Consider the following 26,343-nt stretch of genomic DNA (forward strand, 5'->3'; position numbering starts at 1 on the left):
GTTGGACTAGATGACCCTCAGGGTCCCTTCCAGCTCTACAATTCCAGAATTAATCCATGATTAACTGATTAGACAGGCCCCCTGTGAGCATGAAACTAAGGGCTTAGCTATACATCCTTTTGCACTGCACTCTGCAGGCACAGGTCCGTGCTTCAGAACTCCATGTAGGAGCAGGGATTTTTTTTGTCCCGGCACTTTCCCATTTTACAGCTGAATTGGAGCAAACCTTGCTGCGTTTTAAATCACTAATGCGAACATACGCAAGAGGCAAGGCAGAAGCAGAGGAAGGTGGAGGGAAAGGGAGAGAGAGCTGGACAGAAATCCAAAGTTTGTAAGTACTATTTTTTTATTTTTAAAGAAAAAATGTACGCTTGGAGTCCTTCAACTCTGACTCACACCCGCTCTGCTTTTGATACAAGGCAAAGCAGAGACCAGAGAATCAGGGAGAAGATAAGATGGCAGGAATATAAATGCTGAAGAGACACACAAAAGGAATTTTTTTTTCCCGGAAGGAAGAGACACATATCACAAGAGGATATGAGCAAAAATAAACACAGATACAAACAAGGATGAATAGAATTCGCGATCATGGGTTTTCCACTTTTTGCATCCTTTCAGCTCAAGATGAAAACTTTGAGGTGGGCTCCGTGAGCGAGGGCTCCTATCGCATCCTTCTGAAGAAGGGGCATCACCCAAAGAGAAAGGAAGGAGAGGCAGCCCACCACCCATCTCTCCACTCTTCCCCTTGTAACTGGGGGCAGGGGGTGGTGAAAGTGAGGAAGAAAAATCTTTTCCAGGGTATCCAAAGTCAGCTCTAGTCCACAACCTAACTACACACCGTTGTCTTTGCAGTGGTTGCCCGCACACAGAGATTTTGGATGCCCTGCCTGCACCACCTTGTTTCTCCTGCTGGTATGACAGGGATGGGGGGAAAGGGTGGTGCTGTGGTCTAAACCACTGAGTCTCTTGGGCTTGCTGATCGGAAGGTCGGCGGTTCGAATCCCTGCAACGGGGTGAGCTCCTTCCTGTTGCTCTGTCCCAGCTCTTGCCAACCTAGCAGTTCAAAAGCATGCCAGTGCAAGTAGGGCTGGGGAACCTGCAGCCCTGCAGATGTCAGGTTACAACCCCCATCATCCATCACCATTGACATTGCTGGCTGGGAATGAAGAGAGTTGGAGCCCAAGAACATCTGGAAGGCCACTGCTTCCCCCCATCTCTGCCATGTTGCTTGATAGGCTTCATACTCACCTTAGGACCTGGAGGCCCAGGAACTCTTGCACGAGTGTTGCACTACAAAGAGAGAAGAGAAGGGCATTGATGCAACCCATAAGGAACACCCCCCAACAACTGCCCATGCACAAGTGACAGATCCTTCGGACCTGTGTTCTTGGCAGACTTTGGTGTTTATGTGCCAATTAAGAACATTTTTTGCACATACCTGTTTATATTGATAAAACATATGTATAGTTTTCAATGTCAATTCATCTTCCCTTAAGGAAAAAAGAGAGGATTTTCTCCTCTCTTTTTTGTAACAACTGGGGGAGTGGAAGGCGGAAATGGAAGGGGCAAGGAAGAATAAAAAGCAGTCCCTCATGGAGGGGCAAGGGCCCAAGGATCAATAGGAAGCAACGGAAGCCTCGTAACTATCACAATTCCAGGTTCCATTTAGCTTCTAAAATGTAACCAGGATCACCCTATGCTTTGGCAGGCTCGTGTCTGTGGTCATAATGTCTTGAAAGTTTCAATGAAAGTAAGTTATACACTAGCTTGCCTTTGGGGCCATCTTACCCCACTTCTGTGGGATAAGCATGCTTAAGTCTAATTAATGCATGAAGGCTTTAAGACCACAGAGCAAGCTGTCTTGCCAGGCTTGGCCAGGTCACTCCTCCTTACCTTGGGTGGAAGGATTATCATGTGAACCCTACCTGTAAGGAGGTCTAAGTTGGATGCTTCAAGCTAAGGCTGTGTGGCTTAAGCAAGCTATCTTTGTGTTTCTATACAAATAATTTAGAAGCATTCACCACTTTGGAACCTATGTTTTACTGCCTGTGTTTTCTTGCCGATGTATGGAAAAACACATGAATATGACTGTTGAAAAGATTGTAAGTAAACCACTTACATGTGGTCTCTTTCTATGCTAAGGGAAGAGGGAACAGAAGTGGTTTAAGGGTAGCATGACCTGTATGGTCACACTGGGCCCCGCATTGCAGGGAGTACTAAAACAATGCTTTAGAATGGAGTGCAAGAGGCAGGGTGCGTGCAGAATTTTAGTGTTGCATATGGTGCTACTGAAATTTGAGAGCCCAAAGTCTGCCACTGAGGGGAATTTTGGAAGCAACTTAGAAGGGATTATTTTTAAGATCTAATAGCCTATATTTCCACTCTTCACCTTGCTGAATATTTTGCGATTTTAAATCTCTGCTGGGGTTCCTCTAACCAAAGAGTACTTGCCCTAAACCTGGATCTAGGCATCCATGGAATACTCCTTTTTATTTACTTATTTGATGTTCTGAGGGAGGCCCCCGGTGGATCATGGAGACAGAAGTTAATTGGAGAGGAGAAGGAGGGCAGATTGCCCAGAGTGTCTATGCTATAATTTGCAATCAGCTCCTGCTGGGCTAGAGCCTTCAAGCTGAATGCACAGTTCTGTTAATAATAATAATTTTTATTATTAAAGGCACTCCCATCCACCTGGACATTCAAACCCTCCTCCTGCCACCTAGATGGAGGGCAGACAAACCTGAGGACTTCGGGTCAGACCTGGAGGTCAGGCAACCCTCATGCTTTCATATGGCTCTCATGATCAGATGGAAGCTGGTTTGTGGGAGGAAAACACGTCAGAATGCAATGTTCCTCAAGACACTACAGGACAGGTGTGGATTGTGGTTAGTGTCGTGTGTATATGTCTTCACAAACCAGCGGTGGGAGAGCACTGGATGCAGAGTAAGCAGGAATGTGTACACGGCCTTAGTGTGCCATAAGTAAGCAATCCCAGATGGGTATCAGAGAGCATGCTAGCTCAGAGCAAAGCGCATTTCCACTCACCTGATTCTCACCAGGAGGACCCATGGGCCCAGGTACACCCTGAGGCCCCATTTCACCTTTCACACCCGGATTGCCAGGAGGGCCCTGTAGACCAACCTCACCCTTCTCACCCTGCAAGAATAAACCACAGACATTATCACAAGTCCTAAAACAGAAACCCAAGGTTTGTAAGCACAGTGGTACCTCGGTTTCTGAGCATCTCAGAAGCTGAATGTTTCGGTTTTCGAACGCCGAAAACCCAGGAGTAATTGCTTCCGTTTTCGAACACACCTCAGAAGCTGAACGGCTTCTGCGGTGTGTTTTTCAGTTTTCTCAATGGAAATTGCAGGCGGCCCTTTGCGCCTCGGTTGTCGAATGTTTTGGAAGTCGAACGGTCTTCCGGAACAGATGACGTTTGACAACCGAGGTACCACTGCACCATCATCATCATCATCATCATTGTTATTATTATTATGAGAAATGTAGGCTTGGTGTCCCTTGCCGCTGACTCACACCCACCGACTCTGCTTCTCATTCAAGGCAAGCAGAGACCCACGCAAATTGCTTTGGAAATTCAGGCATTTATCTACCAGCTAGCAGAATACCAAGGGACGCGGGTGGTGCTGTGGGTAAAAGCCTCAGCGCCTAGGGCTTGCCGATCGAAAGTTCGGCGGTTCGAATCCCCGCGGCTGGGTGCGCTCCCATTGCTCGGTCCCAGCACCTGCCAACCTAGCAGTTCGAAAGCACCCCCGGGTGCAAGTAGATAAATAGGGACCGCTTACTGGCGGGAAGGTAAACGGCGTTTCCGTGTGCTGCGCTGGCTCACCAGATGCAGCTTGTCACGCTGGCCACGTGACCCGGAAGTGTCTCCGGACAGCGCTGGCCCTCGGCTTATAGAGTGAGATGGGCGCACAACCCCAGAGTCTGTCAAGACTGGCCCGAACGGGCAGGGGTACCTTTACCTTTACCTTTAGCAGAATACCTGTCATTGTTACAGGGCATAGGTAGGAGGAGGCCTGCAAGTTTGTGACCCTGTTCCTGCCCGTCTTATTTAGCTTTCCTCTCCCTTCCATCTTGCCTTCCTGCTATTAGGCCGCCCACCTCTGACAGTTCACCCATGACCCCACTTTCGGCGCTGCTTACCTTTGGCCCGTCCTTCCCTGGAAGCCCCTCTCGTCCTGGAGGCCCTTTCTGCCCGGGGGTGCCTGGTGGTCCTGGTGGCCCCATGTGGCCTGGAAGTCCTGGATGCCCTTCAGGGCCCATGGCTCCGGGAATCCCCTCTGCCCCCACTGGCCCTGGAATGCCTGCAGGCCCTGTGGATCCTGGTGGGCCAGGCTGGCCTGGTGTGCCAGGGAGGCCTGGTGTACCTTGCTGACCTTCGTGCCCTGGAAGGCCAGGGGGCCCTTGGGGTCCTTCCTGACCAGGGTATCCTGGAGGTCCAGGAAGACCTGGGTAGCCCATTGGACCAGGGGGCCCTTCCATGATGCTGACCCCCTAGAAAAAATGACAAAAGAGGCACAAGGTGTATTGTTGATCTTTTAAGAGGCAGAAAAAATATCGTTCGGCGTCTTTGGGAAGTTGCTAATGCATTTGTCAAGATTTGTGACTTTATAGGAAACCAAAGCTAAGATCTAGTTTTTCCTGAGAGTATATACCTGGGTCTGAGTTGGATCACTTCAGATGGGAGGTGGGAGCAACGCAATAATATTTCCCTCCACAAAAAAAAAACCCCAAATGCAGAAAGCTAGCATGTAAAGGAGAAGACTGGCACAGTGTGCAGGGAATTTCTTTGTATTTAACCATGCAAGCTCCCACCCACAATCCGTAGTCCTGATAAAAGCTTATCTCTTCAGTAAGAACTAGGTTTAAAAGATAAACAAGACATGACAGGGCTGCAATTCCATGTCTACCTTGTGCTGATATAATGCATGTGTGAGTGTCGAAGGGCCAAAGCCCTTCCCAAAAAATAGCAGCTGCATGAATGGCTTTTAAAAAATAAATAAACGGCATTGGGAACCTGGAAGGGAGGACTTTAATACTTTCCCCCTGCTGCAGTCCCAATCTGGATTGGACATCTCTCCTATGCCTGGAAGAAAAGCTTCAGTTAACACAAATGGAAACTTTTCTTTCCATGCAAATAACCGGTGCTGCCTCCGCCAATCCAGATTGGGACTGTAGCATGGGCCCAAGTGTTAGAAACCTCCTTGAAAGCCTGAAAACATTTGCTCATAAAGTTGATGATACTTCAAAGCGCTGGAAAAAGATTTTAACGCACAGAGCCTGGAAACCCGCCTGGCCTCTGTGCTTCCAAAGTGTTGCTATCTTCTGCTGTGGATCAATCACATATTGGCACATTCCGGTTGCCCAATTAAAGTTGACTTGGTGCTGTTGCACAACACACACACTCCCTCCACAAAGCAGTCTTTTCTTTTTGTGATAACCAAAGTGATGGGAAAACACACAGGAAGGTGTGTGTTGATAGCTTCTTGATGTGACGTCATAACCCCCACCCCCCAAATAAATCAAAATGAGTGCTCAGAGCTGTCTAACCTCTCCACAAACTTTGTGGAAGCCAATCGGGATGAATGCTCAACAAACAACTCATCAGGAAGTGACCTCAGTTCTCTCCCCCTGGCCCAGTCTCACCTTTTCATTTCCACCATTGGCACCACCACATTCTGGAGCTCCTGGAAGGGACTGGCCTGGGGGTCCCGGGGGTCCTGCAGGTCCAGGTTGGCCTGGGTTGCCTGCTAGCCCTCTTTCCCCAGGAAGTCCTCTTTCTCCTGGAGGACCCTGGTCACCTTTGTCTCCCTGCCATAGGAAAGAACAGGGGATGAGAGGCGTGTAGTCAATATCTACAGCAAAGGTCTGTGCTCAATCTCCTGCTGTGCAAAGAGCTTCCCTTCTCTCTTAGAAACCTCTGGAGTCTTGGACTTGCTTAGACAGGCAGACTGGAGCCAATGCCAGCAGGCAACTCATGGTCTACTTTTGGCACACTTATTTTGAATGGCTTCTGGGAGAAGCTTATGCACACATATTTTGGGGAAACTTAAATGTATGGCTGGAGATGGGGCCATGATTGTTCCTTTAGGGACAAGTAATAATAATGATAATGGTTTCCTCATCTACTCTGGGAGGCTTCCAACAGAATATTAAAATACAAAAACCTATTAAACATTAAAAGCTTCCCTGAACAGGGCTGCCTTCAGATGTCTTCTAAAAGTCTGGTAGTTTCCCCTCCTCTTTGACATCTGGTGGGAGGCCGTTCCACAGGGCGGGTGCCACTACCGAGAAGGCCCTCTGCCTGGTTCCCTGTAACTTGGCTTCTCACAGCGAGGGAACCACCAGAAGGCCCTTGGCACTGGACCTCAGTGTCCGGGCAGAATGATGGGGGTGGAGACACTCCTTCAGGTATACTGGACCGAGGCCGTTTAGGGCTTTAAAGTCATCTTAACTGGATTCCATAGGACTCTTGGAGGTATTTAAGCAGAGGTTGGATGGCCATCTGTCATGGAAGCTTTAGCTGAGATTCCTGCATTGCAGGGGGTTGGACTAGATGACCCTCAGGTTCCCTTCCAACTCTACGATTCTATGATTCTTCCATACAGAGTGAAATATTTCTCAGCTCACTGTAGGCAAAGAGCATAAGGTGAGACCTGCTGGACCAGGTCAATGGCCCATCTTGTTCTCACAGTGGCCAGGCAGGTGCCTAGGAGGAGCCCACAAGCAGGACCTAAGTGCAATAGCATCCTTCCCACTTGAGATTTATTTGTCTAGTAGCCAGAGTCTCCATAGTAACACAGCATTCGGCCAACCAGGTGCTGCCCTCCAGATGTTTTGGACTACAACTCCCATCAGTCCCAGCACCAGGATGCCCCTTAGTGAAGGCTGGACTAACAGCTCCAAAACAATAGATCAGTACAGCTCAACAGCATGAACGCTTCTCAGCAAGGAGATGCAGAGATGGGGGACAGTTGCAGCTTTTGGATGCCTGGTTATTGTGCCACCCCGAAAAGGCACAGATTCTTTGGGTGGGGTGGGGGGGGGGGAGAGAAGGTAGCAACCATAGTAGTATAGATGTGGCCTTCTTTATGGCTGGGGAAGCCCAATAGGTTTTCATTTGCCTTGTGCATGTTCTTCAAGATGGTGTGTTTTAAACTGCCTTTTGTAGACTAGACACACCCTCAGCTGCAGACTGGCTTGGACTTGCCATTACCACAGCAACCCAGCACAGGGGGAGAAAGCTTAGATGCGCACCTTTGCACCACGAGGGCCTGGTGTCGCCGGACAGACACACTGGGAAAGATTATGCATCTAAGGGAAACAGAGAAAGTAGTTAGCGATAGATCACCTCTCACCAATGGAACACAGAGAGGAAGGTCATAACCCATAGAGCAGGCATAGGCAAACTCCGGCCCTCCAGATGTTTGGGACTACAATTCCCATCATCCCTAGCTAACAGGACCGGTGGTCAGGGATGATGGGAACTGTAGTCCCAAACATCAACTTTCCCCTTTTTTACCCCAATAATGGAGGCAGCGGCTGTCTTGGGAGGGGAAATGGATGAGGTTTCCTCTTTCGTAATCACCTGTCAAAAAGCCAAAAAATAAATAAATTACACATTTAAAACTTTTTTCACCAGGTCAGGAATCTAGGGTTGCCATACGTCCAGGAATTCTTGGACATGTCCTCTTCTGCGGGTCCTACATGCCCATCTGGGGAGAATTTTACATTTTAAAGCAAATGTCCTGGATTTTTTTTGTTTAAATGTGCTTGGGTGGCTCTGCTTCAGGTTCTGGCAACCCAGGCTCTGGTTTAGGCTTGGCAGTGGTGGAGATGCTATCAGGTGATTGCCCTAAAAAAGCTTAACCATTTTTTGTGTCCAGATTTTTACTTGAAATATGGCAACCCTAATATAGACATACCGCAAGGCCCTCCAGGGCCATATCAGAGACTTTAAACCAGACTCTCTCTCCGTGTGTGTGTGTGTGTGTGTGTGTGTGAGAGAGAGAGAGAGAGAGAGAGAGAGAGAGAGAGAGAACTCACCCCCACCTTTCTAAATCTACCCTATTATTTCATCCCATCAGAGTTCCTTCCTTCTGGGTCATTTCCACCTGATTATCCCAGACTTTTAAAAAGCTTCCTTCTTTCCCTCTTTCCATGTAACTGTAGAACTGGAAGGACAATATTTTATCTGACAATATTTTATCTTACTGGGTGACCTTGGGCCAAGTTACATTGTCAGCCTGACCTACTTCACAGGATTGTTGTGAGGATGAAAAAAATGAATAGGAGAACCACATACGCCATCTTGAACTTTGCGGAAGAGAAGTGGGATATAAATGTCACAATACTGTACTGATCTAAAAGAAATAGTTCTGCCATTCCAGGCCTCTCTGTCAGGCTGCCATAATTCTGTCTAGGCTCCTTCTTCCACAGCGACATGGACTTCTTGATCGTGAACTGCCTACATACCTCTTTTGCCACAGAGTCCCCTCTGACCACGGTCTGGTGAACAGAAGGAGTCAAGAGTTGCGGTTCCTCCTGAATTACAAGATGACAACAGTTAGGAAATCGAATAACGTCCCTGCCATTTTACATTGCTAAGGTGCATTGTTACTTTCCATGTAACTGCAGATCTGGAAGGGACAGTAGCTGACAAAAACAAGGCTCCATCTGCAGTATACGTTTAAAGCAGTATTATAGCACTCTGAACAGTCATGGCTTCCCCTCAGAGAATTCTGGGAACTGTAGTTTGCTAAGGGTATTGAGAGTTGTTGGGAGACTTGTTCCCTTCACGGAGCTAGAAATCCCATAGTTCCCTAGGAAGAGGGGCTGATTGTTAAACCACTTTGGGATTGGTAGCTCTCTGAGGGGAATAGGGATCTCCTACAGTCCCTGGAATTCTTTGGGAAGGCCATGACTCCTTCGGAGGTTTGCCCAGAAGGGAATGCAGCCCTCAGGCTGAAAGCTGCCACCCCCGCCATCTTGAGTGTATTGCTTTGCAAAGTGAAGGTTAGGTAGAGTTTGTGTTAAAATGTGAACCAAATCTACCAGTAAGCCTTACCTGCAAAACATACACATATACTTTCCAGGAAGTTGGTATTGCAAACATGACGGTTCTGCTTTTCCTGGTTACAGTCCCTTTAGTTGTTTCCCCCTTTCCCCCTTCTTCCATAGTGGCATTGGCTTCTTGATTGCGACCTCCCTACATACCTCATTTGCCACAGAGTCTCCCCTGCCCACGGTTTGGTGAACATCAGGAGTCGAGACATGTGGGTCCTCCTGAGACACAAGACAATGTCAAAAATCAGATAACCTCCCTGCCTGTTTACATTGTTAAGGTGCACATTTGTAATGAAAATGTAGTAAGACCTATCAAGATAACCATTCATATCAATCTGGGATTTGATGAGGGAAGTGTCAGTCAGAGGTCATGGAGCTTGGTCAGAGAGTCAAGGAATCCTGAAAAATACGCCATATTGTTTTTGAGCAAAGTTGTGTCTGTCAATGTCTCAGAGTCAATGACTGTGTCATGTGGGTGGGTGGGCTTTCCAAATAACCAGTACAATGTCTTTCAGTGTATCTTCCTAAATCCCCAGGGAGGTCCTGAAATATTTCAAAAAGTCCTGGGCAATATACCTACAGAGGAGTGGCTGAGATTAACTGTATTGGTGATGATGCCTCACAAAAATATGGCATGGATTACCAAACCCCATGGCTACCAAAACCCTGTATTGACTCACTTCAGCCTTCTGAGGATGCTCCTTTGTAACAGTTGCCGGAGGCCACCAAGATTTTTCAGTCACAGGCTGTGCCTGAAAGGTGTGCAAAGGAGCCGTTAGTAGACATTCTGGGAGATTTAAAGAAAAGTGTTTTCTAACCGGGCAAAATGAACAAACTGAGAATTCTCTAAACAGTGCATCTCTGATGATGGTTGCTATTCAAGACCAGCCACTTTGATTCTATCCATACTGCAGGTTAAAACTGGCTTAACAGTAATTCACTCTCCACAAGGAACCTTGGGAATTGTAGGTCTCTGAAGGAAAGCAAGGATTCTCTAACAGAGAATTTTCAGCGCCTCAGAAAAAGGCGGGGGGGGGGGGAGCGGGAATTAAAATGGTGGTTCCACATGGCATTTTAGTGCTATATTCACTATAGCAACCCCCCACACCAGAAGGCAATAAACTAATGTATGTTTACTCAGAAATAAGTTCCATTGATTAAAGGACTTGCTTCTTCTGGTTACTATCCCTTTAACTTCCCCCACCCCCTATTCCTTTCTTTCAATGTGGCACTATTTTTTCCAGAACAAAACCCCAAATGTACCTCTTTTGTCTCAGAGTCTCCCGGGATTGTGGTTTGGTGAACTGAAGACATTGAGGGTTTTGCATCTTCCTGAGATAACAAGATGGTGACAGTTAGGAAATCATATTTTGTAAGACACCATCTAAGATGCCAAGTCTTCTCCTCCCTGCCACTGAGCAGGCCTCCCACCCTCCAAAGCAAAGTGCTGCTATCTTCTAATGGTGTAGGAAGATCCAGGAGCTACACAACGCACACATCTCTCTGTTTTTCAAAATGGTAGCTGATTCTTGAATTTGTTGCTTTCTTCACTCCCTTTGCTTAGTCATTTGCAGAGGTTTGTCCATGGAATGCCATTTGTTTCAATTGAACTTTAAGGAACAGGTTTCCATGGAGAAACATCTGGAACAAAAGACAAAAAGAAAAAAAGAAGGCGCTTGAACACTGAGCTTTTCTATGCCTGGGAAGAGCAGAGATGTGGATAAGCCCTAAAACTAGGTAGGCAGCAGCTGCCGCGTGAGCCAGTCTTCAGGGGCAGATGAAGATACTTAGATTACAACAACCCATTCGCTACAGAAAATAACAGAAGCGTACCAGCTCAGTTGACACCTCCTTCCCCGGTGCTGTTACTAGGCTGTGTAAAAATTCATCATCTTCATCCTCAGTGCTGCCTTCAAGGATGTTTTGAAAGGGAAAATCCATGCCAGGAAACACTTCCTCCTTGTCAGCTGCAGAGGTAGCCTGGGAGGGGGAAAAATGGAATTTGTGGGCACACCACAGCCTGACATAATGTTTGTGGGATAACCAGTCTCATATAACCAACATGCTTCAGTCTAATTCAATGTTTCCCAAACTTGGATTTCCAGTTGTTTTTGGACTACAACCCCCATCATCTCTAGCTAGCAGGATCAGTGGTCAGGGATGATGGGAATTGTAGTCCAAAAACAGCTGGAGACCCAAGTTTGGGAACCCTGGTCTCATTAATGCATGAAGGGGTTAAGACCACATATATATAAATTTTGAATCCCTATAGTCCTCTTCAGGTTTCCCCCCCCCTCACACAATTATCATGTAAGGGTGAATAAGGGCCGTGTTCCCTAGCACCCCTGATTGTTTTGTTTTTTAATTTTATTTTTTATTAGAAAACAAAGGGTAAGCATAACAAAAAAGGATGGGAAAAAGAAGAACCAGAAATTTAAACTATAAAGCCTCACAGTCTAGAAGGACAAAAGTACAAAGACACAGCACAGCTACAACTGGATAACAAAGCATTCACTCATACAAAGATTCGCTGTACAGATAATAAAGATTTATAAAAATGAAAGTATTCTCCACCTGCGAGATCAATTATAGCTGAGAATAACCAATCCTGCACTGGAAGATCCAGAGAGCCTATGGGGTAGAAAAAAGGCTCCCCATGGCAGAGGTTCAGTCCTCTCGGCATGTGAGGGGCTGTGGGAGCAGCAATGGCAATGAGAGGCAATGAGGGGGGGCAGTGAGAGTGCTCCTCCCACTTTCCTTTTCATACAGCGTTAATAACATGGGAGTGGGAGAGGAGAGAGACACCAGAACTGGGCCTAGGTAAAGGTAAAGGGACCCCTGACCATTAGGTCCAGTCGTGACCGATTCTGGGGTTGCGGCGCTCATCTCGCTTTATTGGCCGAGGGAGCCGGTGTACAGCTTCCAGGTCATGTGGCCAGCATGACTAAGCCGCTTCTGGCAAACCAGAGCAGCGCACGAAAACGCCGTTTACCTTCCCGCTACCTTACCTATTTATCTACTTGCACTTGACGTGCTTTCAAACTGCTAGGTTGGCAGGAGCAGAGACCGAGCAACGGGAGCTCACCCCGTCGTAGGGATTCGAACCGCTGACCTTCTGATCGGCAAGTCCTAAGCTCTGTGGTTTAACCCACGGCGCCACCCACATCCCTAGAAGTGGGCTTATGCCTAACTAATATTAACCACAAAGCAAGTAAAAAATTCCAAATCATAATCAATTTACCTGTATGACACCTTTTCACATACACACAAAATTATGCTGAAAGTGACAATCAGGGCAAGGCATCACCAAACCAACAGATTGCAAGAATAATTTAATAATAGCAGCAATAATAGAACAGTAATTCTATAGCAAATGTAGCAGCATACAAAAATCCCAGTTCTAAAAACGTAGAAACATCACAGATGACACTAAAGGCTCAGTATCTTGTCAAACAAGCCTCACCAACTTAGGGAATGACCGACAATGCTCTTGCAGATGATCTCAGTGACTGGGATCAGGAACATCTGGTTTGATTATTCTGCATTTTTTATTTTTTTTGCCTTGTTCTTGGTACTGTTTTGTATCACTTTCATAAAAATTCCAATTTTTTTTCTTTTACAAAAAAACCACACGCACAAACCCTAAACCTCTACTGGGATATAACACAAGGGTTAAGGCAATCCCTGAGGTACCCTGGGCTTAAGTTGTTCAGGGCTTTGTAAATTAACACAAGAAGCTTGAACCTCTCTCAGTAGCAAGTGGGCAGCCAGGGCAGCTGTTTTAACAATGGTGTCACATGTTCTCAGGTGGAAGTTCCCGGTCTGGCCATTGTATTCTACACCAACTCTTGGGGGGGCACCAGAAACTACCCATTTGGCAGGATAAAAAAAGGGCAATGCTCAGAACCACCACCATCCAAAACAGGCAAAGCACCACACTTCCCCCAAACAAATAATCTAGAGCTAAAAAACCCCAGCAGGAAACATTTGTCGTCGTCCCCGCCCAAACAGGCAACGCCATCCCAACCAAGCAGCCCAAATAAAGGCAAAAACCTACACTTAAAAAAGTAATGTTTAAAAATTAGGAAGAGGAAGGGCACCTTCCAATGGAAGACACCATCAAACAGAGGAGCATCTCCTGACAGCCTTTCAAAACAGAGGACTCTCCTCTGTAAAAGCAGGACACACAATGCTTGCTTGGGCTGGTCCCTTTCTAGCCATTTCCCTTTGGCCAATTAAGCCCTGTACATGTACTGAATCCAAGGATTTGTTGTGTCTGACAGGACCTTGGTTGCTGATAAAGTGGAGAGAAAGGAACCAAGAGAGAAAAGCAAGCGATTGTGTGTCTCAGGGTGGGGGAGCTGGCCTTGGGACTTTGGTCTGCATCTTCCACATCGGGAGCATGCTCAGATGAGCAGCTGTCTGGCCTGAATTGCCATAAGCCTTTCATGCTGAGATGCCAAGGGGGGGAAGGCTGAAAGGCCGTGGGGCAGCAAGTGCACCTAACCTGCAGGGTGTGGGAGTGCAAAGGAGGACGGTGTACTTTACAGGGTGTGTGCGTGGAAACACAGCCACACGTATGTTCCTGTGCTGCTGCTCACAACCCCCTAGAACTCAAGAATTGCCTTGTTGGATTAGACCAAAGGTCTGTCTCGTCTTACATTCTCTTTGCAGGCAGATGCCTCTCTTGAAGCACTTTGGCTATGAGTACAACATGGTGGTTAAAGGATAACTGATCAGTCTGTTTATGTGCTGCGTTACAGGAGCGCAACGGGACGTGGGTGGCGCTGTGGGTTAAACCACAGAGACTAGGACTTGCTGATCAGAAGGTTGGTGGTTCGAATCCCTGCAACGGGGTGAGCTCCTGCTGCTCGGTCCCTGCTCCTGCCAACCTAGCAGTTTGAAAGCACGTCAAAGTGCAAGTAGGTACCGCTCCGGCAGGAAGGTAAACGGTGTTTCCGTGCGCTGCTCTGGTTTGCCAGAAGTGGCTTAGTCATGTTGGCCACATGACCCAGAAGCTGTACGCTGGCTCCCTCGGCCAATACAGTGAGATGAGCGCCGCAACCCCAGAGTCAGCCACAACTGGACCTAATGGTCAGGAGTCCCTTTACCTTTACCTTAAAGGTGTGCATGTAAACATTCCCCATTTCCTCAGACTACCGGGTGGCAGGGCAGAGAGACCATAGCTCAGAGGTAAAACACATGCTTTGTATGAGAAGATCTCAGGTTCAATCACAGAATCATAGGACTTTAGAGTTGGAAGGGACCTGAGCATCATCTAGTCCAACGCTGGCAGGAATACGCAGCTGTCCCATACAGGGATAAAATCTGCCACCTTGGCGTTATCAGCACTACTCTCTAACCAACTGAGCTATCCAGTGCTGATTCAATTGCTGGTGATCTCCAGGTAAAGATGGTGAAAGACTTATTTCTGAATCCCTGGACGGTTACTGCCAGTGTAGATCAAAGATGGGGAACCCTGGCCTTCCAGATGTTGATGAAGGACAATGCCCACCAGCCTCGGCAAACAGGAATGGTGGAAGTTGTAGTCAGCAACATCTGGACGGTCAAAGGTTCCCCACATCAGATATAGACCAAGGATGGGGAGCCTGTGGCTCTCCAGATGTTGTTAGACTACAGGTCCTCTCCCTGGGGGAGATAATACTCAGTGAGATGAATCAATGTCTTGCACAGTAAAGAGCAGAATCTCCATGTTACACTGCAGTGGGTTATCTCTTTCCAATTCCTTATTTCCATGCCAGTTCCATCAGTGAACTTAATAGAGGAACTGTTTGACTGCTGTGTGTCCTTCATGTTTTCTTTATTGCTCACAGCCAAGGGCTCCCCTCCCCTTTTATAACTGAATGGAATGAGGAGGTGGTTGCTCCTACAGATTAATTATTACATACTGGATTGCACTCTTGTATATACACCCCTTCTCAGGTAGTAATGAGACGACATGTGCTGAAAGCTGCAGCTTCACTCAAAGGCATGCAGCTTTCAGGTCACCGATCACTGAAAAGTGTTCATAGATATACAGTACTTCTAAAATCTTTTCTGCTCAGGGAATGAAGGACTTGCAAAAGGATGGATCCTCTCTCTATTTTTCCACCCCCCATATATTCTCCCATTCTTGCAGGTGAAGTGTGAACATGAAGCATATCCATAATTATGCAACATTTAATATTGCACTAGACCAGTGGCGTCCAAACTTTTTGCAAAGAGGGCCAGATTTGATGAAGTGAAGGGCTGTGGGGGCCGACCGAAGGTCCAACCAATGTTGTTGACATTTTTTTTAGAATTGAAGTTGTTGAGGGTTTTTTAGGATTTTACCCCAGCAAATAAACTGCCACATGGGCCGGATTAAACCGACCGGTGGGCTGGATTAAGCCCCGAAACGGACTTTGGACACTAGACAAATTCTTACACAAGTGTTTGAAAATGAAAAAGATAGGGCTGTTGGTCATGATTCTGGGTTGTTCTTTTTGCAAAAGCTTATTTATGCCCTTCCAGAGGCCAGAACATACGCTGGGTGACCTCTCTGGGTACAATTTTGTTCTTATTTCTGCTACACACTCACCCACTCACTTGTTGGAATTCACACATCCAGATTCAAAACCAAACTTATTTCACATGCAAAGTCAGACACATCACCTCTGGCTAGTGCAGAACGTTGGCTATTGGCCTGAAATTCCTCAGTTCAAATTGTGCTACGGACATGAACATACACACACCATACATTTAAAGCGCACCCACCCCAAGCCCTGGGAAATGTCATTTACCCCTCACAGAGCTACAATTCCCTGTGCCCAGGGCTTTTTTCCCCCTACAAAAATGTTTACTCTCATTTTGACTCAAGAAAATCACCATTTTATAGTTCAAATCCGGAAAAATAAATACAGTAAATGGACAAAAGTACAAAGATTCACAAAATGTTTAGGGGTATGCCTACCCCTGCGTACCCCCAGAAAAAAAGCATTGCCTGCGCTCTTAACAAAGTACAGTTCCCAGGATTCCATGTGTGTGCGCACAAAGAGCATACAACTTGATAACCATAGTCCTCTTCTGACAACCTATATTACAGGGGGGATGATAGTGGTGGCACACTAAACAAAAGATTACGGAAATCACGCAAAACGCTATGAGTGATTTGAACACGCTACATAAACACGAAGTGTTATTTTGTAAAGCAATTTAAGGTGTTTCTTTTTTTTTTTTTTAACCATCAAGAGGTGTATAAATAAAGAGGCATGAAACAAAGGTGCCCACTGTCTCCCTTCTTATTTATCCTGGCTCTGGAACCCTTAGCAATCCGAATCCGAGCAGCCACAGACATCAGGGGAGTGGAAATAAAAGGCAGAACCTATAAATTAGGGCTTTTTGCAGATGAACTAATGGTCACAACACCAGACCCCATAAGCACAGCAACCTCCCTAATCAGAGAACTCAACACATTTGCAATGGTGTCGGGCCTACAGGTAAATTTTACAAAGTCAGAAGCTATGTGCTTCAACACCCCTCCTCACATCCAAAAAGAACTCACTAAGGTCACCAAAACTTTGTCACACCAAGTTCAGATACCTAGGGGTACAAATAACCAGAAACCTCAATAAATTGTACCTCCACAACTACAAGCCCCTGTGGCGACAAATTAACAAAGACCTAAAGAGATGTAATAACATGAATTTCACTCTCTCAGACAAAATAGCCATGATCAAAATGATCACTCTCCCAAAACTAACCTACCTATTCCAAACCCTCCCAATCTGGATCCCCTCAACCCAACTCTGCAGTTGGCAGAGAAAACTACTCTTTTATCTTCTCACATAAAAAACCAAGAATAAGCCCTAAATACCTGCACCTCCCCACCTCAGAAGGAGGATGGGGAATCCCCAACATAGAACCATATTATATTGCCAACCAAATACGCCATATAATCCCAAATATACTCGAAGATGAGACAAAACAATGGGTACACCTAGAGAGGGACACAATTGAAAATACCTGCACCACAGCATACCCACTCCTCCCAAACAAATTAAAGAAAATTCCCACAACACTTAACAGGTACACACAGACCATGCTCAAAGCATGGAAAACAGAAATAGGCAAACTATCCCCAACCCCATCACCACTAATCCCCCAACGTACCACCCATTATTCCGCCGTGCAGCACAAAACCTCCAGATAAAAACCTGGCGAACAAAAGGCTTATATCGCCTAATAGATTTTTATAAAAATAACAAACCTTTGTCAACACAAGAAATACAAGACAAACTAGAAGACACCCAAATGCCCTGGTTAACACAACACCAACTACATGCCCTCTTAAACAACCCAACAGTAAAATCAGCATCAACTAGGCCCCTGACAACCTTCGAAAACCTCCTCCTAACAACAAAGGGAAACAGTAAAGGGACGGTATCCGCAGTATACAAAATACTACTCCAAAATCCCACAAACCCCCTAGATGCAATCAAAAAACAATGGGAGAATGACATAGATTAACCCCACTCAATGGACCAGAATGTGGTCTAAACCCCCCTTTAAATCCATATCAACGAAAAGAAAAGAACTCACTCTGAAACTCACCTACAGGTGGTACCTAACACCAAGAAAACTAGCGCTAATACGCCCAGGAACCTCACCAAAATGCTGGGGAGGGTGCACCTCCACAGGCACATACCTCCACATGTGGTGGGAGTGCCCCAAAATCCAACTATTCTGGACAACAGCCACACGAGAAATATGTAAAATAACTAAGCAAGTTTTAGACATCACCGCAGAATTGGCCCTACTAAACATCTTCTAAGACAACAATGCCCATTTATACCACAAAGAACTCATAACCCACCTACTTTCAGCAGCCAGAAACACCATAACCAGACACTGGAGAGACCTGTCAGGAGTAAGCATGAACCAATGGTACCAAATAGTATGGGAAACAGCCCTACTAGAAAAATTAACCAATAAACTGAAACTGACACGGGGACAAACAGAAGAAGACGTCTTTACCCTGGTATGGCTCCCCTTTATCACATATACAGCCCAACAAGACAATGACAATAATCCACCAACAGCATACAAATCAATATGGCTAACCTGATCCAAAACACCCACCCACCCCACTCACACACGAAAACAAAGATCACCACAGCCAATCACAAACAAACAACCACACCCTAGGCCAACCCCAACCTCTCTCACCACCAAAGGAACACAAGTGAACAACACAAGCAACGCTGACACCAAACTCTACATACATTAAGCATAATAGAAACATCGCCACCCGACCCCACCCCCACCCATCTTCCCTCCCTCCACCCCATTTTTTCTCTCCCCCTAATGTCTCAACAAATGAAACGGATTTGTAAAAATGTTACATGGAAAAAATACGAGAGACATTACACTTACTTCTGTAAAACAAGAAAATCTTTAATAAAAAAATATATTGTGTAGACATGTATAGAATCACATGGTAATGTTACCTGTAAAGTGCTGTGAACACTGATAATAGATACATAGGTTTATGCTGTTATTTGACATGTAAAATACTATGCACACTGCTGGTGGTATAGAAATAAATTATGGCCACCCACCCCAAAAAAACAAAAACAAAAAGAGGTGTATAAATTTTACAATATAAAATAAATAATAAATTGCTCCTATTACTTGCCAGGGTTCAAAATCCCCACTCGGCCATGAAGCTCACTGGGTGACCTTGGCCCAGTCACTGCCTGTCAGCCTAACCTACCTCACTGGGTTGTTGTGGGGATTAAATGGGGGGGGGGAATATTTTGTGGCACCTTGGAATAAAAAAGGTGGGATAGAAATGTAATAAACAGAAGTAAAATAAAACAAATATGCACCCAGTTACCAGCACACGCCTTTGCAGCTGCGCTCTCCCTTCATAATGATTTTACACATCTGTCACACTGTCAAACCCTTGCTTTATTAAGAAGCTGTGAGGAAGTCAGAAATCTAGGAGGTGAAAGCTTTATTCTGAATAGAAATATAGTAATGGCTATAGAAGTATAGTCAACTCTCTGCTTGCCACACAGGAGCCTTCTCAGATGAAAAAAAACCAACCCTGCTCACTTGCATGAAGCAAAGGGTTACACCAGATCAGGTGTGACCCTCCGGAAGCAGCCTTTCTTAACCTGTGGGTCCCCAGATGTTGTTGAACTATAACTCCCATTACCCCTAGCTAGCAAGGCCAGAGCTCAGGGATGACGGGAGTTGTAGTCCAACAACATCTGGGGACCCACAGGTTGAGAACCACTGTATAACTCTTGTCATTCTTAGCCACTGATTGAGGCTGATCTGAAATAGCTCCAGACAACATCTGGAGGGCCAGAGGTTTCTCGTGCTGTAGTGCAGGGACAGGGGACAAGGAACCTGTGGCTTTCCTGGATGTTGTTGGACTCCCAATTCCCAGGCTCCCCATCCAGTATCTCCGGGGGTGTTGGGAGTTGTAGTGCAGCAACATCTGGAGCACCACAGATTCCCCATGCCTGCTGTACCAGTTTGATGGCCTACAAAGCTCCCTCCAGCTCTAGAGTTCCGCTAAATTTGCTAGATGATTCGCCACGAACATGGGTGCTAGGCATGCCCTGGCCTTACCCAGCCATCCCACGGCAACTGCTTACCAGGTCTGGTGTTGTTGCTTCAGAGGAGACCACCACCTCCTCTGTAAATGTCCCTGGTGTGTCCCAAAGGGTGGGGGTGCTCAGGACCGTTTTCTCAGTGGGTTCTTCCACATCTGCTTCCGTGGCTGGGAAGGCAAAACGAAACTATGTTAGGAGCTACCACCACATCAGAGCATCCTAAATGTAAAAGGAAACAGCTCCGTTTCTGACGCTCGTTTTCCAGAGCAGCAGAATCACAGAAACATAAGAGGTGGGAAGGATCACAAAGATCATCTAAGTCCAACCCCCTGCAATGCACCCAACATGGGACTCGAACCCAGGGCTCTGAGATTAAGAGTATCGTGCTCTACCAACTGAGCTATCAGGAAAGAAAAGCCAAAGTTAGGAGAATGCCATGTTTGTTTTATTTCTTATTGCGGCATCCAATTGTGAACCGCCCTGAGACCTACAGGTATATGGCGGCATACAAATTTAGTAAGTAAGTAAAAGTAAGTACATCCAATTCTTCCTCCTCCCCCCCCCAATAATATTTATTATTTTTTATACATAAACATAACAAAAAGAAAAAAATTAACAATGCTAAAAAAGAAGAAGAGAGAAATAGAAAAAAGAAAAAGAAAAAAGAATATGGAACATAAAATAAAACAAATCATCACTACAATAACACTTAATTAATTAATTAAAATCCATCTTCATAAACATATTATTTGACTTCCTCAAATCCCTTCCATCTGAATTTCTTAGTAGTTATCTGTAGCAGTTTCCAATATCATTATTTCATAGAACCATATCACAGTCAAATCATATTTCCTAACTTTTCTTATCGTACGTTCTTCCTCCTTCTGCAATTCTTCCTCCTTCTGTGCTCAGGGTAGGGCTGACAACAACCTTGTGAGGTAGATCAGGCCAGAGACCAACCTGGCCAATACTGCTTTTGAAGCATCAGGGCTGAGCAGAAACTTGAAGCCAAGTCTCCCCTGTCAGAGTTTAGCATGCTATCCACCACACAGCACTCTCCCCAACTTTCCCCTGGCAAGGCTTCTGTAGCTCTCATAGCAGCAGAAAAGGCAGCAGTTCAACAGGCAGACCCCATGTGCACAGATGCTGTGCAACTTTTGGGAGGAAAGCTGTGCATCGCACTGCATCTCCATGCAGGGGAAAGCAGCACCTGTTGAAATCCTGCCTGCCACACAGCTATATGGCGGTCGCTCTAACCTCAAACAGCTGCAGTCCGAATACCTCCCGTTGCAAACTCCTAGCCCCTTTCCTCCATCTGTACCATCTTGCTCTGTTTACAACCCAACCAAGCAGCAGTAACTGACTCCAAGCCCTCTCTGCTCCATACACCTGAGATTAACCTTTCTGGAGCCTCCTACATTTCCAACCCCTTCACCGCATAGAAGAGCAATGGAAAGCCTTTTGCACCTACCTTTGGGGGTTGTTGGCATCATCGCAGTTGTGGGTTCTTGGCGACCCCAAGACCACCAGTACTGAGCAGCAGTGAGGGGAGTCAGCCCCGCTAGCACCAGGACGATGCAGAGCCAACGCCAAGACGGGGCTGCCCCGAGAGCGCCCATTGCAACTCTGCAGTTCTATGATCCTGCGATTCTGTCTGTGTCCTTCCCAGCGCTTCCCAAACTCAGGCACACTCTCCTCTCTCTCCCCAGACCAACCTTTGGCACTTCTGATCCAAGCTCTTATCTGCTTAGGATGCCCGCCCACCCGGCGCTCTCTGCCAATCAGCTGGCATCTCACAGCACTGCTTGGTACTGCTGAAGGCACCGCACAGAGCAATCGGTGGCCACAGATACAAAGCCGTCTCCTTTTCTGGGGGAAAAGGCAGGCAAAACGTCAACATGGGAACGTCAGTCCTCTCCATCAGCATGATGCCTAGGCTCTGCGTCCACAAAGGCAGTAACAGTTCTGAACACCAGTTGTTGGAAATAGCAGGAGGGTAGAGGGCTCTTGTGCTCAGTTGCTGCTCTTGAGTTTTAGTTATTTGATGCATTTATATCCCACCTCTCCTCGCACCCACCCACCCACCCAGGGACTTAAGGTGGCCTATATGGTTCTCCCCCTCCTCATTTAATCCCTACAACAATCTGTAGAATCATAGAAGAATTGGAAGGGACCCTGAGGAGCATCTAGCTGAACCCCCTGCTAAGGAGGAATATGCAGCTGTCCCATGCAGGGATCGAACCTGCAAGCCTGGCATTACCAGCACCACACTCTAACCAACTGAGCTATCCCGGCAGATGTCACACACAGGGGTTGATGTGCCTTTAAACACCAGTCCACCAGAAGCCGGAAAAGCACACGTTTCCTACTAGTCCACCAGTGCTTAAGGCTTTGTGGACATTTGTGTTAGATGAGTTTCCACACATTGCATCAACTTTTGCCAACCCAGTACCCTCCAGATGTACTGGACTACAACTCCCAGCAGCCCCACCCAGCAAAAGCTTATATTGCCGTATCCCAGCTTGATGTTTTATGAGAATGTGGTGTATAGATATAAAAAAAATAAGAGTCCACAACATCTGGAGGGGGCCAGGATGGTAAAGGCTGCATTGCATGATTGCTATTTTTTTTTAAAAAAACCTGAAATATCAACCATAGTTTGGCGAGCTGCTCTAAGTCATGGGTTTAAACACAGAATTAAAGGGGAGCCCTAACTACTTCCCTGGTACCTAGGTAGGTAAAAAGGTAAAGGAGCCCTGGATGGTGAAGTCCAGTCAAAGGCGACTATGGGGTTGCGGTGCACATCTCACTTTCAGGCTGAGGGAGCTGGTGTTTGTCCACAGACAGCTTTCCGGGTCATGTGGCCAGCGTGACTAAACCACTTCTGGTGCAATGGAACACTGTGACGGAAACCAGAGCACACAGAAACGTTGTTTACCTTCCCGCCACAGTGGTACCTATTTATCTACTTGCACTGGCATGCTTTTGAACGGCTAGGTTGGCAGGAGCTGGGACAGAGCAACAGAAGCTCACCCCAAAGCGGGGATTCGAACCGCAGACCTTCTGATTGGCAAGCCCAAGAGGCTCAGTGGTTTAGACCACAGTGCTACCCGCATCCCTAGGAATCTGCCTTATACTAAGTCAGAACAATTGTTCATCCAGCTCACTACTGTCTACATCAGGCTTTCTCAAACTGGGGTCTCTAGCTGCTTTTGGACTACAATTCCAATCATCCCTCACCACTAGTCTTCGGAACTGTAGTCCAAAAACAATTGGAGTCCAAAGTTTGGGAAACCCAGAGAGAAAGCTCTCCAGGGTTTCAGGCAAGGCACGGTTCTTTTCCAACCCTACTTGGAGAACCGGAATGAACTGGGGACCTATCGCATGCAAACCATGTATGCTCCTTTCAGAGTGAAAATTCCAGTCCTCACTGTTCTTCATAAAGGACTGATTTAACAGAGAGAAGGGTCACTCACATTAAAGGGTCTGTTTGAGGCTTGTGGGGGAATCATGATGTGGATTTCTGTCTCACAAAAGTTCAAGGAGCAATGCAATATTTGGGGTTGGGGCAAGAGAAAAAGAAGCGGTGTGGAATGGTATCAGTGTGGATGAATAGCAGGTTAGAACTGGGAAGGGGGTGGCCATCCATCATGGATGCTTTAGCTGAGTTTCCTGCATTTCAGGGGGTTGGACTAGATGTCCACTGGGGTCCCTTCCAACTCTACATTTCTATGGTTCTAATATTTAGTCCCCCAAAAGTTCATCTCCCTGCCCTTTGCCTCTGTCAATGAGCATGTCACCCTACAGACTAAACACCATGCCAGTGGGTGATAAAGTTCTGATGCAGTGAGGGTGCCTGTTTGGGTTTTTTGCAAACAGCTCAAGGCTGCCTGACAAACTCTTCTGTCTTCCGAGAGGAAGGGCAGAGGAATTGGGGAAGAGTTCACTCCAATAACTGTTTAAGGAAGAACATATTTCTTTTGTGGAAGTTTCTTCAGTGCATGGCAACACTGGCAGAGGAAGAGGGGGGCAGGGGAATCCCAAGCCGGAATTAAGATTGCCGGAAGAAATATCAACAACCTCAGATATGCAGATGACATGACCTTGATGGCAGAAAGTGAGGAAGAATCAAAGAACCTTTTAAGGAGGGTGAAAGAGGAGAGCGCAAAATATGGTCTGAAGCTCAACATTAAAAAAACTAAGATCATGGCCACTGTTCCCATCACCTCCTGGCAAACAGAAGGGGAAGAAATGGAGGCAGTGAGAGATTTTACTTTCTTGGGTTCCATGATCACTGCAGATGGTGACAGCAGCCACGAAATTAAAAGACGCCTGCTTATTAGGAGAAAAACAATGACAAACCTAGACAGCATCTTAAAAAGCAGAGACATCACCTTGCTGACAAAGGTCTGTATAGTTAAAGCTATGGTTTTCCCAGTAGTGATGTATGGAAGTGAGAGCTGGACCATAAAGAAGGCTTATCGCCGAAGACTTGATGCTTTTGAATTATGGTGCTGGAGGAGACTCTTGAGAGTCCCATGGACTGCAAGAAGATCAAACCTATCCATTCTGAAGGAAATCAGCCCTGAGTGCTCACTGGAAGGACAGATCGTGAAGCTGAGGCTCCAATACTTTGGCCACCTCATGAGAAGAGAAGACTCCCTGGAAAAGACCCTGATGCTGGGAAAGATGGAGGGCACAAGGAGAAGGGGACGACAGAGGACGAGATGGTTGGACAGTGTTCTCGAAGCTACGAACATGAGTTTGACCAAACTGTGGGAGACAGTGGAAGACAGGAGTGCCTGGCATGCTCTGGTCCATGGGGTCACGAAGAGATGGACACGACTAAACAACAACAGCAAATACATGTTTGATGGCAATCTCTTTTTTCTGTAAGGCATAATGCTTCTTCATTTGTTAGCAGCTGAAAATAAATCCAATGTTTTCTAGCATCTCCTTGAAACATCTTAAGGAGGTCAAGGGAGGCATAATGCCAACATAGCGATTTGGGGTGGGGAAGGGGGTAGGCTGTATGCTTGAGTTCCTGGACCCAACCGGGATTCAACTGCGGGAATAGCCAGGCATGGTATGAGTCATTAAGGTAACAAAGGAAGTGGCTCTGTGCTAGAGAACACATGGGTGGGCTCTTCTCCCTCAACTTTCTGGCAGTTAGAAAGACAAAAGGCCAGAGTGGAGAGCTAGAAGCAGGAGGAAGCAAGCTGGGAAGCCAGAGAGGCAGAGCCATGCCTGATCTCTGCTTGAATCCAAGGCACAGCAAGCTTATGTCCCCCAGTGCAATGTGAAATCTGCCTAGCACCTATGACAGCCTCGACCAGTCTCATCTGCTATCTCCCGCCTCCACTCCATTTTCAGAGTGTGGCAAAATGGCAGACTTTGTGGCTTCAGCATCAAGCCAGCTTTCTCTCTTCCCACGCACCGCTTAACATCCAGCCTGATGAAGTTCCACACCCACAGGCGTTTCATTAGGGATTTTAAAATGTCTTATGTTTCAGTGAAGGAAAGACAACAACAAACAAGGAGAAGGAAGAGGCAAAGAGGCCAAAAGCACACAAAACAACCGCAAGAGCGGTCAAGAAGCCCAAACAGGAGCTTTTTCCTGCAGAGAAAGAGATCCCTGCCAACTGACCAGAGGAGGGCTGAGGGCAGGGTAGTTCGTCTTCCTTTAATGCTCTAATGGACCAGTCTGCACTGCAGAAAATAACCTCAACAGTCAGTGTGGGGGGGTTGTGAGTGGCAGACTTGTTGTGCCTTGCAGTTTGCTGGTTGACCTGCGGTCTGTCACTATTAACTTATCCACACCTCTCTGTTTGCCCTGCCAACGAAACCCAGAAGAAACCCAGTCTTTAGTGCCAAATTAGAACAACTGGCAATCAGGTTTTTCCACAGATTGCTTTGCTCATTCCAATTTAGTGCTAAAGAGCAGGTTTTCTGGGGGAAAGAGGCAGGGCAAAGGCAAAACCACCCAGATCTGTGCCTACAAAGTGTGGGCAAGCAGAAAACTGCTACGATCTGCACCCACCCTGTGGAATGCACCCCCTCCCCAAATCAAGGAAATAAACGACTATCTGACTTTTAGGAGACATCTGAAGGCTGCCCTGTATCGTGAAATTTTTAATGTCTGATGTTTTACAATTTTTTATATATGCTGTAAGCCGTCCAGAGCAGCTGGGGAAACCCAGCCAGATGGGTGGGGTATAAATAGAACAACAATAACAACTATTTTCAGCACAGGACAAGCACAAGTGTGGAAAAGACCTGCATTTGAGCCTAATTCACCTTGCAGGGTTGTTCTGAGACTTAAAATGGCAAATGAAAACAAAACCTGCATGTCCCCTGGCCTGAGCATTTTCAAGCAAGTGAGAGATATTGATGTACATTGATACCTCGGGTTACAGACACTTCAGGTTACAGACTCCACTAACCCAGAAATGTTACCTTGGGTTAAGAACTTTACCTCAGGATGAGAACAGAAATTGTGTGGCGGCAGTGGGAGGCCCCATTAGCTAAAGTGGTACCTCAGGTTAAGGACCTCCAGAATGAATTAAGTTCTTAATCTGAGGCACCAGTGTATTAAATTATATAAATTATCTGGGCAATGTCCCCAATTTACAGCAGTTAAGGACAT

The 26,343-nt window shown here is 46.4% G+C and overlaps 1 protein-coding gene across 1 annotated transcript in view; it reads right to left on the minus strand.

Moving 5' to 3' along the window:
• Positions 1 to 24,296, minus strand: part of LOC114582797 (uncharacterized) — a 37,938-nt gene extending 13,642 nt beyond the window's left edge. The window contains exons 1-13 of the mRNA XM_077917293.1: positions 21,169 to 24,296; positions 19,740 to 19,864; positions 10,924 to 11,070; positions 10,354 to 10,422; positions 9,771 to 9,842; positions 9,241 to 9,309; positions 8,500 to 8,568; positions 7,547 to 7,612; positions 7,282 to 7,338; positions 5,671 to 5,835; positions 4,168 to 4,518; positions 3,046 to 3,156; positions 1,249 to 1,290 (exon numbers count right to left, since the gene is read on the minus strand). Coding sequence (XP_077773419.1) covers positions 1,249 to 1,290; positions 3,046 to 3,156; positions 4,168 to 4,518; positions 5,671 to 5,835; positions 7,282 to 7,338; positions 7,547 to 7,612; positions 8,500 to 8,568; positions 9,241 to 9,309; positions 9,771 to 9,842; positions 10,354 to 10,422; positions 10,924 to 11,070; positions 19,740 to 19,864; positions 21,169 to 21,316 — 1,491 coding nt within the window. The 5' untranslated portion in view covers positions 21,317 to 24,296. The remainder of the gene's footprint in view (positions 1 to 1,248; positions 1,291 to 3,045; positions 3,157 to 4,167; positions 4,519 to 5,670; positions 5,836 to 7,281; positions 7,339 to 7,546; positions 7,613 to 8,499; positions 8,569 to 9,240; positions 9,310 to 9,770; positions 9,843 to 10,353; positions 10,423 to 10,923; positions 11,071 to 19,739; positions 19,865 to 21,168) is intronic.
• Between the last annotated feature and the right edge of the window lie 2,047 nt (positions 24,297 to 26,343).

Source organism: Podarcis muralis, chromosome 13 (assembly GCF_964188315.1).
Source record: "Podarcis muralis chromosome 13, rPodMur119.hap1.1, whole genome shotgun sequence".
Lineage (NCBI taxonomy): Eukaryota > Metazoa > Chordata > Lepidosauria > Squamata > Lacertidae > Podarcis > Podarcis muralis.